Source organism: Primulina eburnea, chromosome 12, assembly GCF_022965805.1.
Source record: "Primulina eburnea isolate SZY01 chromosome 12, ASM2296580v1, whole genome shotgun sequence".
NCBI classification, from domain to species: domain Eukaryota; kingdom Viridiplantae; phylum Streptophyta; class Magnoliopsida; order Lamiales; family Gesneriaceae; genus Primulina; species Primulina eburnea.
This window is the reverse complement of record NC_133112.1, coordinates 8,158,382-8,170,719: the sequence shown is the minus strand read 5'-3', so window position 1 is coordinate 8,170,719 and position 12,338 is coordinate 8,158,382. Positions and strand designations below refer to the sequence as shown.

At 35.5% G+C, this 12,338-nt stretch overlaps 1 protein-coding gene and 1 long non-coding RNA gene across 3 annotated transcripts; both read left to right on the top strand.

The window, feature by feature from the left end:
• Positions 1-6,129: 6,129 nt before the first annotated feature.
• Positions 6,130-8,019, top strand: LOC140808477 (uncharacterized). 2 transcript variants are annotated; one of them, XR_012112902.1, is made up of 3 exons: positions 6,130-6,306; positions 6,389-6,811; positions 7,429-8,019. It is a non-coding gene; the product is annotated as an uncharacterized lncRNA (long non-coding RNA). The 2 variants fall into 2 exon arrangements; XR_012112903.1 differs by lacking the exon at positions 7,429-8,019 and adding an exon at positions 6,988-7,356 and having other exon boundaries at positions 6,389-6,749.
• A 358-nt stretch (positions 8,020-8,377) lies between these two features.
• LOC140808476 (uncharacterized) lies at positions 8,378-10,845 on the top strand. Its single transcript, XM_073165633.1, has 6 exons — positions 8,378-8,484; positions 8,565-8,711; positions 8,773-8,838; positions 8,918-9,481; positions 9,576-9,730; positions 10,453-10,845. Exons 1-6 carry the CDS (start codon positions 8,446-8,448, stop codon positions 10,661-10,663), a joined length of 1,182 nt encoding a protein of 393 aa, XP_073021734.1. The 5' UTR covers positions 8,378-8,445; the 3' UTR covers positions 10,664-10,845.
• Positions 10,846-12,338: the final 1,493 nt, after the last annotated feature.

Below are 12,338 nucleotides of genomic sequence, written 5' to 3'. Positions count from 1 at the left end.
CCGGAAGACCTTCGAGGCATCGTGGCTCCTCATAACGATGCCTTGGTGGTGACGGCCACCATTGCCAATTATGATGTGGCAAAGATATTTGTTGATAATGGAAGCTCCGTGAACGTCTTGTTCAAGAGCACGTTGGATCAAATGAAGGTGGAAGGATTTGAGTTTGAGCCGGTCTCCACCCCGTTGTATGGGTTTGCAGGACACGCCATCCCACCTTTGGGTCAGATTGTGCTTCCCCTGTCCTTGGGGACTGATCCTCGGCGGGTAACAAAAATGATAGCGTTCACCGTGGTGGATACCCTTTCAGAGTATAATGGAATTCTGGGGCGACCAGCTCTAAAGGATTTCAAAGCTGTAGCGTCCACATATCATCAGAAGTTGAAGTTTCCTGTAGGGAAGGAGGTTGGAGCCTTATGCGGGGACCAGATGATCGCGCGTCGGTGTTATGAGGGGATATTGAAAGAAGATGGGAAGAAAGCGAGTGCGGAGCTTAACATGATTAGGAAAGGAAGAAATGAGTAACTTTGTCCTGTGGAGGTACAAGAGGAGCAGAGATGAAAGTTGGAGAATGCGCTGGGCAAGGGTCTAAAGAGGCTCAGGAACGCTTGCCACCTTAGAGAATATTAATCTTGACTTGAATTTTGATGTATTTCGTTTATGAATTTGTCTTATTTATCCGTTGGAATTCAATAAATCAGGTTCCTCTTTTTAGTTCATGAATGTTGTTGTATTATGAGAGGGAAGGAGAAAAATTTTATTTTCCTACTAAGGCATCGCCTGGTAGAGGAGCAGAGGGCAGGAGAGAAATTTTATTTTCCTACTAAGGCATCGCCTGGTAGAGGAGAAGAGTGAAGGAGAAAAATTTTATTTTCCTGCTAAGGTGTCGCCTAGCAGAGGAGTTTGAGGGTGGGGGTGGAGAATATGTATTTTCCTGCTAAGGACGTCGCCTGGCAGAGGAGTTAGAGGATGACGAGGTGGACTCTTTATTTTCCTGCTAAGGTGTCACCTAGCAGAGGAGTTAGAGGGTGGGGGCGGTTGAATTTTCATTTTTCTGCTAAGGTGTCACCTAGTAGAGGAGTCGCCTGGCAGAGGAGTTAGAGGATGACGAGGTGGACTCTTTATTTTCCTGCTAAGGTGTCACCTAGCAGAGGAGTTAGAGGGTGGGGGCGGTTGAATTTTCATTTTTCTGCTAAGGTGTCACCTAATAGGGGAGTTAGAGGGTGGGGGCGGTTGAATTTTCATTTTCCTGCTAAGGTCTCACCTAGTAGAGGAGTTAGAGGATGAGGGCGGTTGAATTTTCATTTTCCTGCTAAGGCCCGACTTAGCAGAGGAGTTATGAGATGATGAGGTGAGAGTTTGATTTTTCCTGCTAAGGCCTGGCTTAACAGATGAGTTAGAGGGTGGATGTGTTGATTTTATTTTCCTGCTAAGGAATCATCTAGCAGAGGAGTTAGATGGAGGAGTTGAATTTTATTTTCCTGCTAGGGCCCGGCCTAGCAGAGGAGTCAGAGGATGGAGGTGTTGAATTTTTATTTTCCTGCTAAGTCCCGGCCTAGCAGAGGAGTCAGAGGATGGAGGTGTTGAATTTTTATTTTCCTGCTAAGGCCCGGCTTAGCAGAGGAGTTAGAGGGTGGAGGTGTTGAATTTCTATTTTCCTGCTATGGCGTCACCTAGCAGAGGAGTTAGAAGGTGGAGATGTTGAATTTTTATTTTCCTGCTAAGGCATCGCCTAGCAGAGGAGTTAGAGGGTGGGCGCGTTGAATTTTATCTTCCTTCTATGGCGTCACCCAGCAGAGGAGTTAGAGGGTGGAGATGTTGAGTTTTTATTTTCCTGCTAAGACCCGGATTAGCAGAGGAGTTAGAGGGTGGAGGTGGTGAATTGTTATTTTCCTGCTATGGCGTCGCCTAGCAGAGGAGCAGAGTGGAGGAGGAGAATTAAATTTTCCTGCTAATGCATCGCCTAGTAGAGGAGCAGAGTTTGGGAGGAAAAACATTTTTTTGGTTAGTCGATAACGAAAGTTGTTGGGGGAGCAGAGTTTACGGGTACGTTGTGGGGGCGAGAACGGGGGGTCGGTGGAATGATGAGGGGCAAGGCGCTTGACGAGGCTGAGCGTGGGAAGGGAAGGCGAGAGCTCGGGCTGGTGCATGGGCGAGGATCAATAGGCGAGGAGGCTACGCGAGGTTGGGCGACAGTGGTGTGGGGGCGAGGCTGAGCGTGGGAAAGGAAGGCGAGAGCTCGGGCGGTGACTGGTAGGGCGAGGCGAGATGCAGGCGAAGTAGAGGAGATAAGCGAAGAAGATGTGCAGGCAAGGCGCGCGACAGAGAGAACGAGTGCTGGAGAGGGTCGGCGAGGATGTGAGGGCTGCTGGGCGAGCGTGCACGACGTGCTGAGCGAAGGCGAGGTGGCGAGAGCTTGTGGCGAGAAAGGGGTGAGGGCTATGCAGGCGAGCATGGAGGGGCGAGGGCTTGAGGACGCGGGACAAGTGGAAGGCGAGGCTAGAGCCAGGATAAAGCTGTTGGGTATAGGCGAGAGTGGAGGGGCGAGGGTGAGGGCTTGAGGAGGCGAGGGCTTGCAGGTGAAGGGGGGGCGAGGGTTTATGCGTGCATGGCGCGCGGCGTGAGCGAAGGGTGAGGTGCTATTTAGACGAGGTGGAGCGAGGTGCTGACACGGGCGATGGTGAAGTGGTGGTGAAGCAGCGGTAGGGTTGTGGGAGAAATGTGAATGAAGGAGCATCATGGGAAAAATTTACAACTCGCGCCTTATAAACCGAGGACAACACAATTAATCGAACTTTGAACCTACGATTCAGTTCGACTCGGGAGGGGGAGACTGGTGATACCCCAGGGATGAACCCATCAAGATCCGGCCCAAACTCCCGGCCCATCTCTGAGGCCCACAGGTGACTGGCCCATGAAAAGCCCAGGTATTCTCCTATAAATACCAGGTTTGAGCGTATGATAATGGATTCACTATATCGTTTTCAGCAGCACCCTTAGCTGCACCCCCCATATATCCTCAGTCACTGACTTGAGCGTCGGAGGGGCTACGCCAGGACACCCTCCTGGCCCCCTCCTAACGATCTTATTTGTGATTTCAGGCTCAGGGTAATTTCAACACCTGCGTCTGGACTAGTGACACTTGCTGGGAGCGGACCCCAAATTTCCCGTGAGTATCATTCATCATTTGCCGTCCAAGCAGGGACTTCGACATCGGTGAACCGTGAATATGATGAGATCATCACTTATGAGTTTCGATCTCTCCTTGTTTTGATCAATATCCAATCGTTAACACATGTTAGCAACACTGTTGATTTGGTAACTGATTGTATTGATTGTTATTCTCGGTCAAATGCTTTACTGTTTTCTTGCATCGAAGGTGTTTTTCTTTCATGGATTTTGGATGTATCTTTTGACTATTTTTAATATAATGTTATTTCTTGATTAAAAAAATTTAAATGTAGTTAAATTCAATAAAAATATAAGTGGTTACTTTAATTAAGTTATCTAAAACACTAAAATAAAATTATTTGAAGGTGATGATTATTGAATTTCATATTTCATTTTTTTATTAAAGTATAATTAAATTATAAAACTATGATTATTTTAGTGGATGTTAATTAAACAGCACGTTTTTAAATTTAAATTTTTTTGAATGAAGTAGAAAGCGTAATATGCCAAACTATTGACTATCAGATTTAGATTGAGTTTGGATACCAAATTTATAGCTTAAAAAAACCTAAATAATTTCGTCAGTGTTATTGTTTTTTTTTTAAAAAAAAAAGCCGTTTTGGGTTTGGATAAATATTAAAATGTATTTTCTTTTTTTTAAAAAAATTAGAAGTTAAAATAAATAAATAAAATTCAGCTTTAAAAAAACTTTTTTAACTATTTTTTTAAACTTCTTTTGCCATTACATTTTTTAATAAAAGAAATTTTATTATTTAAAAACATTTTTAACATGTGATCTTCTTTGACCAAACGGACTATTAACTATTTGCTATGATTTTATTTTTTGTGAAAGATTTATTAAATATTTTTATTATTTATTTTAAAAAAATTAAATCAATGCCAGGATTAGAGCTAAAAATATTTTTGTTGAGTAAAAAAAATAAATATATGTCTTGTACGATGTTTTATAATTAAAACAGTAAGAGTAAGTCTCTTGTGAGACAGTCTCACGAATCTTTATCTGTAAAACGGGTCAACCTTAACGATATTCATAAGCCAAATAAAAGATATGTCTCACAAAATACGATCCGTGAGACTGTCTCACACAAGTTTTTGACAAACAAAATTAAAAGTTATATAAGATATGTTTAATTATAAATAATGAAATAATGTATTTTGGTAGTAATCAAATAAACAATATCTAGAAAGAAATCTCTGTAAAAAAAAAAAGGTATATAATTGTTCAGATTGAAACTTACAACATAATCCACTCAATTTTTTAGAAAATAAATCCGTAGCCTGATCAAAATCAATTATCGAATTTATAATATTTTTTATGTATACTTTTGAATTGGTAAAAATTAGTTTAACTTTAATCATTAATGGTTAAAAAAATTGTAAAAAAGTAATAATATTTGAATAAATTAGTCCTAAAATATTTTGAGTGGGCCTCTTGTGACATATCTTTATTCATGAGACATATCAATTTTGACTATATTTATAATAAAAAAGTAATACTTTTAGAATAAAAAATAATATTTTTTCATGAATTACCTAATAGAATATATGTTTCACAAACTTGACTTTTAAACCGTCTTACATGAGTTTTTGTGAATTTTTTTTATAAACATCATGCACATTTAATTATCAAACAAGTAATTAATAAATGTAACGGACTGTTTTTTTTTTTTTTGTGCTTTGAAAGTTGTATTGGACGATACTTCGACTGATTTGTATTTTACGAATAAGACATTGATTAATTATGGATGCCACATAATATCATATATTGAATTCTTTAACTTTTTATGCTTTATAAAATAAAGAAAACACAGTAGTTTTTGATAAAATTCAGTGTTACACTAAAAAAAATTAGATTCATTATCCTCACATAATGATTGTATTTGGGCCGTATGAAAATATGAAAAATTTTGGGGAAAAAATTGAGTTAAAATTAATATATCAAAGCCTTTATAAGTGAGACGGATAACTAAAAAAATTATTATATTTTATATTTAAAATTTTACTGTTTATTAATCAGATCGACCATCTTATAAATATATATCTATGATACCGTATACTGGTTAATCGGATTTTTATTCTGCCCTATAGAATTAAAAAATTAGAAGTGTAACTAATGTCCATATGCACATAGTTTAGGAGTGTCAATCCGAGTGGATTGCTAAATTCGAACTCAAGCTAACTTGAAAACTCTCAATCTGAACCTGAACTGAATCAACCCGTATAACTCGATTTTGAATTTTTTTAATAAAATTAAATAAAATTCAAATAATATAATAATCCTATTTTATTTTAAACACATAATAACAAAATCGCCCTATATATGGTTTAAATTTGTTTTATCGTAGAAAATTAAAATATATTTACTAATCAAATAAACAATTATTTAAAAAATAAAAAATGTTCCAAACAAATATTATAAATATATAATAAATATTTTTTCAGACATAAAATATATAAAAAATATAAGCAATATTTATTAATTATATAAAATTTAATTTCGGGTCAACCGAATCCAAACCAACCCGATCTTTTTTTCGGGTCAGCTATTGAGTCCAATCCGATCTGACCCCAACCCGAAAACCCCAAACTCCAACCTTATTTTTTTTCAGATTGAACTATGTCGGGTTGGTGGATCGTGTTTGATTTTGACGCGCCTAACATAGTTGAATATTTATGCAATTGTACTACGGGAGGATTGTTGAAAAATACCCCATGAAAACTTAAAATGTGTGTTCAGTCCCCAATTAATAAAATCATATGCTGCACTCCCTAAATCCAATTTTATTTTTTTTTTTGAGTGCATAAATCAATTATTAATTAAATTTCTCTTTAATTTTTTTTCCAACTAATATTTAGGTAATATATGTAGGACCAGACTACTATTATTAGGATTTGTTTGGACTGGACTTCTCCATTATTCCTTTTCTATTTTCTCTCCTCTGTTCGTGTCATAAAACCCTCCTTCCCCCAACCCACGAAATCGACCATCGTTTGAGAAAACCCAGCCGCTTTCTTCATTGATCGGAGAAACCTATCAGCCGAAAGGGTCTTCTGACAACGACGGAGAACCATCAGTAAGGCGCACGAGGTAACAAACAGAATCAAGTGAGAAAGACCGTGAGTTTCTCCGATTTTTCATTTTCGAAATTTTTTTTATGTTTTTGTGGATCTTATAACGTTTGTTGTCGATTTTTTGTAGTTTATTCACTGGAGAAGTTATTTTCATTGATCTTCGAGAACTCTGAGTTTTTCCATTTTTGTTAAAATTATTTGCGTGTTATGTCGATTTGTAAGAATGAGAAGAATTTTCTTTGTTTGGACTGCTGTGAAGGAATTTGCCCTCGTTGTCTCATTCATCATCCTTCTCGCCGACTGTTGCAGATATGTCTCTAAATTAGTGATTCATATTTTAAAAAAATATATGTTATTTACGTAATGTAATGCCATAAATTAATCTATGGTTTGATTTTTGTTGGGGGAGTTTTCTCCCTTTCTTTATTAATTGATTATTTTTCTAGTTTAGTGGCTTTGTTTGGTGAGATTTTCAAATACTGAGGTACGTGTATCATGATATTATAAGGCCGGGGATGCTGATAAATTAATAGATTGTGCTCAAGTGCAAGTAAAAATTGATATATTCTGTAGTTTAATTCTCCATTTTACAATCTAATTTTGTGGATATAAATACAATGTTCTCAAAATTGTAGTAAAGGACTTTTACATTAGATATATATCGTGGACCTCAGAAGAAGTGGATGTATAAAGATAAAAAAAAAACTTTTAAATGAATGATTCAAGAAGTAGGATGATTTTTTGTATTATTTTGGATGGCCTAGTTGTTTCCCTCTTGTCACAATAACCAAAAGGGATGCAAAAAATTATGGTCATGTACAGAATTAATGATTCATATTTGCTGTAATTTGACTATTTTAAATAATATGTGGTCATGTATACAATTATGATTTCAATTCCAAAATTAACTTTGATTATATTTTGAAAATAAGTTATTTCAATCGGTTGTACAACCATTATTTTTGTCGATCATGTACCACCATCTCCTTGTTTTTTCATCTTTTTTGCTAGGAATGCAGTGTTTCTGTTTTTGTTTGCCTTGTTTTTTATTTTATTAAATTTTATGGTACAAAATATGTGGACTAATTTTAGAAGTTTATGTTTTTTGAAGTTTATGTTTTTTTTTAATTCAGTATATTGATATGGTTACTTTTTGTCTTTATGTAGAAATGGTTAAAAAGAAAGTTGATGAAAATGATGCTCATATGCAGAGCAGAAAAGATGCAATGTCACGATGTTCTTCTATTTATTTTAGAAAAGTAATAAACAAACTTGAACCAAAACTGAATGAGAGGCAACGAGCAAAGATCAATGGTACTCCTTTTGCTAAATGGTTGATGATGCCTAAACTGTCTATCTACAGTACCCGAGTTGATGTCGTATTAAGGAGTTTCAACATTGACTCACTCTCTTTTATCTTTGGAAAGGGCATCGTCATCCCTTTCACATCATTTGAATTTTCTATTGTCATTGGTCTACCTCATGGGGGCCAACATGTAAACCAAGAGCTCGGAACAAAGTCGGATTTTTTGTCACGTTATTTTGTAGGGAAGCTTATCAAAGCCAAGAGAAAGTCGATTTCTGAAAATCTGTTGTTAATAGCCGAATCAGAAGATGACTCACATTTGGATGATTTTGTTAGAATGTTTATCTTGTTTGCGTTTAATTGCATAGTATTTCCGCTGAGTACCTATTTGACTCCCCGGTTTGTATTTTCTTACATTGATTATCTGACCAATTTCTTTGCATATTCATGGAGAGACGTTGCGTGTTGGGTGCAATAATTGTCCCTGCTTGGTAGAGCGATCGAACCGTGGTGCTTGAGCTGTTGTATGGTTTAAAAGATTTGAGTTGCACCATTACTACTAGCTATAGCTTTTGGTAAAGCGGTAAGCACTCGGTCCTACAATTGGTATCAGAGCCAAGGTCACAGGTTCGATTCCCATTGATTGCAAGAAGTGCAATTATTGGGAGGGAGATTGTTGGGTGCAATAATTGTCCCTGCTTAGTAAAGCGATCGAACCGTGGTGCTTGAGCTGTTGTATGGTTTAAAAGATTTGAGTTGCACCATTACTACTAGCTATAGCTTTTGGTAAAGCGGTAAGCACTCGGTCCTACATTGCGCATAGATTTCTATGAGATAAAACTTCTGGACATATTGTGAATTCGGAAAGAGCATGGGGAATGAAAATATACTTGGATGGTTGTGTTGTCGGGATGATGGTGAGTTCGTATTATTTTTTGTAACAACTTTTGTATAAATATTTTATATCATAATTTTTATTTTATCATTATTTATGTAGGCTTGGGTGTACGAAAAAGTTCCTTCCTTAGGAGTAGTATCCGGATCCCCACGTACATATCCCCGTTTGTTCAAGTGGTGTGAAAGCAAGATTCCGTTAAAAGTTGAAGAAGCGGAGGCTTTGCTCAAAAGAATCACTTGTACGAAGGTATTTTGTTTTCAGATAATTTTTGAGTATTTCAAAGTTGATAATTTTTCTTTTTTAAAAGGTGTTTGACATCATTCTATTTGGTGAGGAATTGGAACTATTTGATCAGAGGGAGGAAAATATAAAGGTATACAAATATATTCACCAAATGTATTTTAGGATGTATTAAGAATCAGTGTTGATTTATTTAGGTGTTGAATTTTCAGATGTCATCTAAAATAAAAGATGCAGAAACAATGTACAAAATTAAGAGTTTAGAAAAACTTGTTGAAGACCAATTCAACGAGATTCATATGCTTAAACAAATGTGTTGTCGATATGATGGAATGGTGACAAAGAATGTTGTTGGTGGTCGGGTAGATTGTGAGGTGAATGTTGGAAAAAAAAAAGACGATAAGAATGTTTCGTTTGAAGATTTTGACATCGATTTAGGTGGATTCAATGGATTCCATGATGTTGATGTCGTTCAAAATGTGATTAAAGGCTACGGTGTTGGTTTAACTGAGGTGGATGTGGAAGTAAATAAGGTTCACACAGATGAGTCTTCGAGAGAGATAATAGATGAAAGTAATGATGTTAATTGTGTATCTGTCTCACAAAATGACACAGTTAGTAATGTTATATCTTCAATTGTGAAGAATGTACTTACAAGAACTAATCGTGTGAAAAAGAGAAAGCCAGACATGTTTGTCACTCCTCCAAGTTCCACCCCAAGACGCAAAACAAAGGCCATTGTAGAATGCAAAGAGTACACTGTACTTAGAGATGAGGTATCATGTACATTAATTGTTATGATTTCTGTTATGGTTTGTTTAGAATTATTTCATTTATTTTAAATTTTGTTTCAATATTGTTGTTCCATAGGGGGACACAAACACAGAAGACGAGAAGATATTAGCTGATAAAGACGAGCTAAAACTTAAAAATTTCAGGGGTAGAGAAGATTTGTGTGGTTGTGAAGAAGTATCCGAGAAAGAGCGCAATGTAATGATGAATTATCTTACGAGGGAAAGATTAAGGTACAATTCACAGTATTTTTTATATTTATTTATTATATTTTATGATATTTAACCATAATCTTGTTTTTTAGTGGCAGCGTGTGGGAAGGAGAAAGATTCAAAATATTTGGCATTGATTTATGTGATTTGCCTTTTGGTAATGCATTGAAAGGCAATATCATCGATTGCTATATGAAAATTGTGAGTGAGTATAATGTAAGAAATGATTTTGAAATATTCTGCATGGATACGACAGTCCAGGTTCGTATTTTCTTACATAAAAATAGAGTGAATAGTTTTTTTTGTATATATTCAATGTAAATGTAATGATTTGTTATTTTATATGCTTAGGATGAGGTATTGGGTGCGTTACAGAGATTGAACAGAAAACAGAAGTTGAATGATGATGGCTATCTTGATTTTTTTAATCAAATTTGACAAATGATTCGAGGGGAAAATTAGAACAACTAGATAGAAAGTTGAAGGATCGTTGTAGATATTTGTTGTTCCCAATTAACATTAAATATCACTGGTTCTTACTTGTATACGTAACTGAGAAAAGAGAGTTTGAATTTAGAAACTCGATATACACATCCATGTCACTTGGAACAGCAAGATCTTATGTAAGTTGATATTTAAAAGGTTATTTAATTACGAGCATGTTGTTCATATTAACTGATTGTTTGTTGTTATTGTTAGGCTACTTTCTTAGTTGAGTATATGAGGATAATGTTCAATTACAGAATGGATAAAAAGGTGAACCACATTTTCTGCCAACAACAAGGTGCTGATTTGAACTGTGGTATTTACACATGTTTTTGGGTGGAGTGTTATGCTCGTGATGACGATGAAGCTTGGAACTATGAAAAGGTATGTACAATCAACAGTTTCAGAGAACGTATTGCTGCAACCATTCTATCTGACGATAATGGATTGTTCGGTAAAGAAAAATGAGCATGTATCACTGCGTTGGTATTTTGAGTAGATAATATTATCTTCTGATTTTGTATCTTTAGCTTGTTGGTGTTTTGAATAGATAATATTATCTTGTTATTTTGTAACTTTACATTGAAGAAGGAATGTTTAATTAAATATTGAAGTTGTAGTTACATTGAAGCTATTTTGCCAAGTTCCAACAGTGGCTTGTTGTTTAAAACCATGATTCTCGTTTCTGCACAGCATTATAAATGCAAACTGCCATTTCTGGTACAAAAATGGTAAATTTCAGCATATTTTGTATGAATTTCAGCCTTCATTGTATTAATTTGAGTACATATATGGTTAATTCGAGCATACATCCTGAATGGCAGTAAGATAAGATAGATGCAAAATGCCATGACAAATTGATGGCCGTGAGTTGGGAATATATTTCCTTACAATGAATATCGTCCACCCAACAATCGTTTTTGCATCACCATTTATGGTACAAAAATGGTAAATTTCAGCCTATTTGATATGAATTTCAGCATCCATGATATTAATTTGAGTACATATATGGTGATTTTGAGCATACTTCCCGAATGATAGTAGGATGAGATAAATGCAAACTGCTATGACAAATTGATGGCTGTGAGTTGGGAATTTATTTCTTTACAAAATGATTCGATTCCACCCAACAATCGTCTTTTACGCCATTTTTTTGGCACAAAAACACTATATTTCAGCATATTTGATATGAATTTCAGCATACATTGTAACAGTTCCAGTACATAATTCGAGAATTCGAGCATACTTTTTTTAGTGGACACTACTACGAGTTAAATGCAAACTCATATGACAAATTGATGGGTGAGAGTTAGGAATTTATTTCTTTACAAAGATTCAAGTCCACCAAACAATCGTCTTTTACGCCACTATTTTTGGTACAAAAACAATATATTTCAGCATATTTTATATGGATGGCAGCATACATTGTATCAATTCGAGTATATAATTCGAGAGTTCGAGCATACGTTTTTGAATGGACACTACTACGAGATAAATGCAAACTCCTATGGCAAATTGATGGGTGAGAGTTGAGAATTTATTTCTTTTCAATTACAATGATTCGAGTCCACCCAACAATCGTCTTTTACGCACTATTTGTGGTACCAAAATAGGGATGGCAATTTCCTCCGAACCCGTTGGAGGATCCGATACCCGACCCAAATAGAAGAGGGTATGGAGAGATTTTCAGACCCGATTAAATAATTGGGTAATCGTGTATGAGGATTTTCGGGTTTGGGTATGGAGGCAGGTTTGATATAATCCGACCCACACCCGACCCGAATACCAGTTTAAATTATATATATATATATATATATATATATATATATATATATATATATATATATATATATATAGTAATTATATTTATTTATATTAAAGATTCATTTTCTCAAATCCAAGTAAATCATACATATATAGTTATTATATTTATTTATATTAAAGATTCATCTTTTCAAATTCAAGTAAATCGATACATTTTCTTTTTTCTTCCCTTTCGCTTTCACTTTTACGTTTCAATGTTTTACCGTTTTTTTATTTTTCATTCAATTTTTCATCTTCTCCATTGGTAAGTTTATTCCATGTTTGACTTCAAAAATTGAAAAATATTTTATTTTTGTTGAATTGCGTACTTTTATTCAAC

Excerpts from the sequence above, each read along its gene's own strand:
- LOC140808476 (XM_073165633.1), top strand. The coding sequence starts at position 8,446 with ATGAAAATATACTTGGATGGTTGTGTTGTCGGGATGATG. Across the intron at positions 8,712-8,772 it reads AAAGAATCACTTGTACGAAG|GTGTTTGACATCATTCTATT; the intron begins GTATTTTGTTTT and ends CTTTTTTAAAAG. Across the intron at positions 9,731-10,452 it reads CTTACGAGGGAAAGATTAAG|AATGGATAAAAAGGTGAACC; the intron begins GTACAATTCACA and ends GTTCAATTACAG.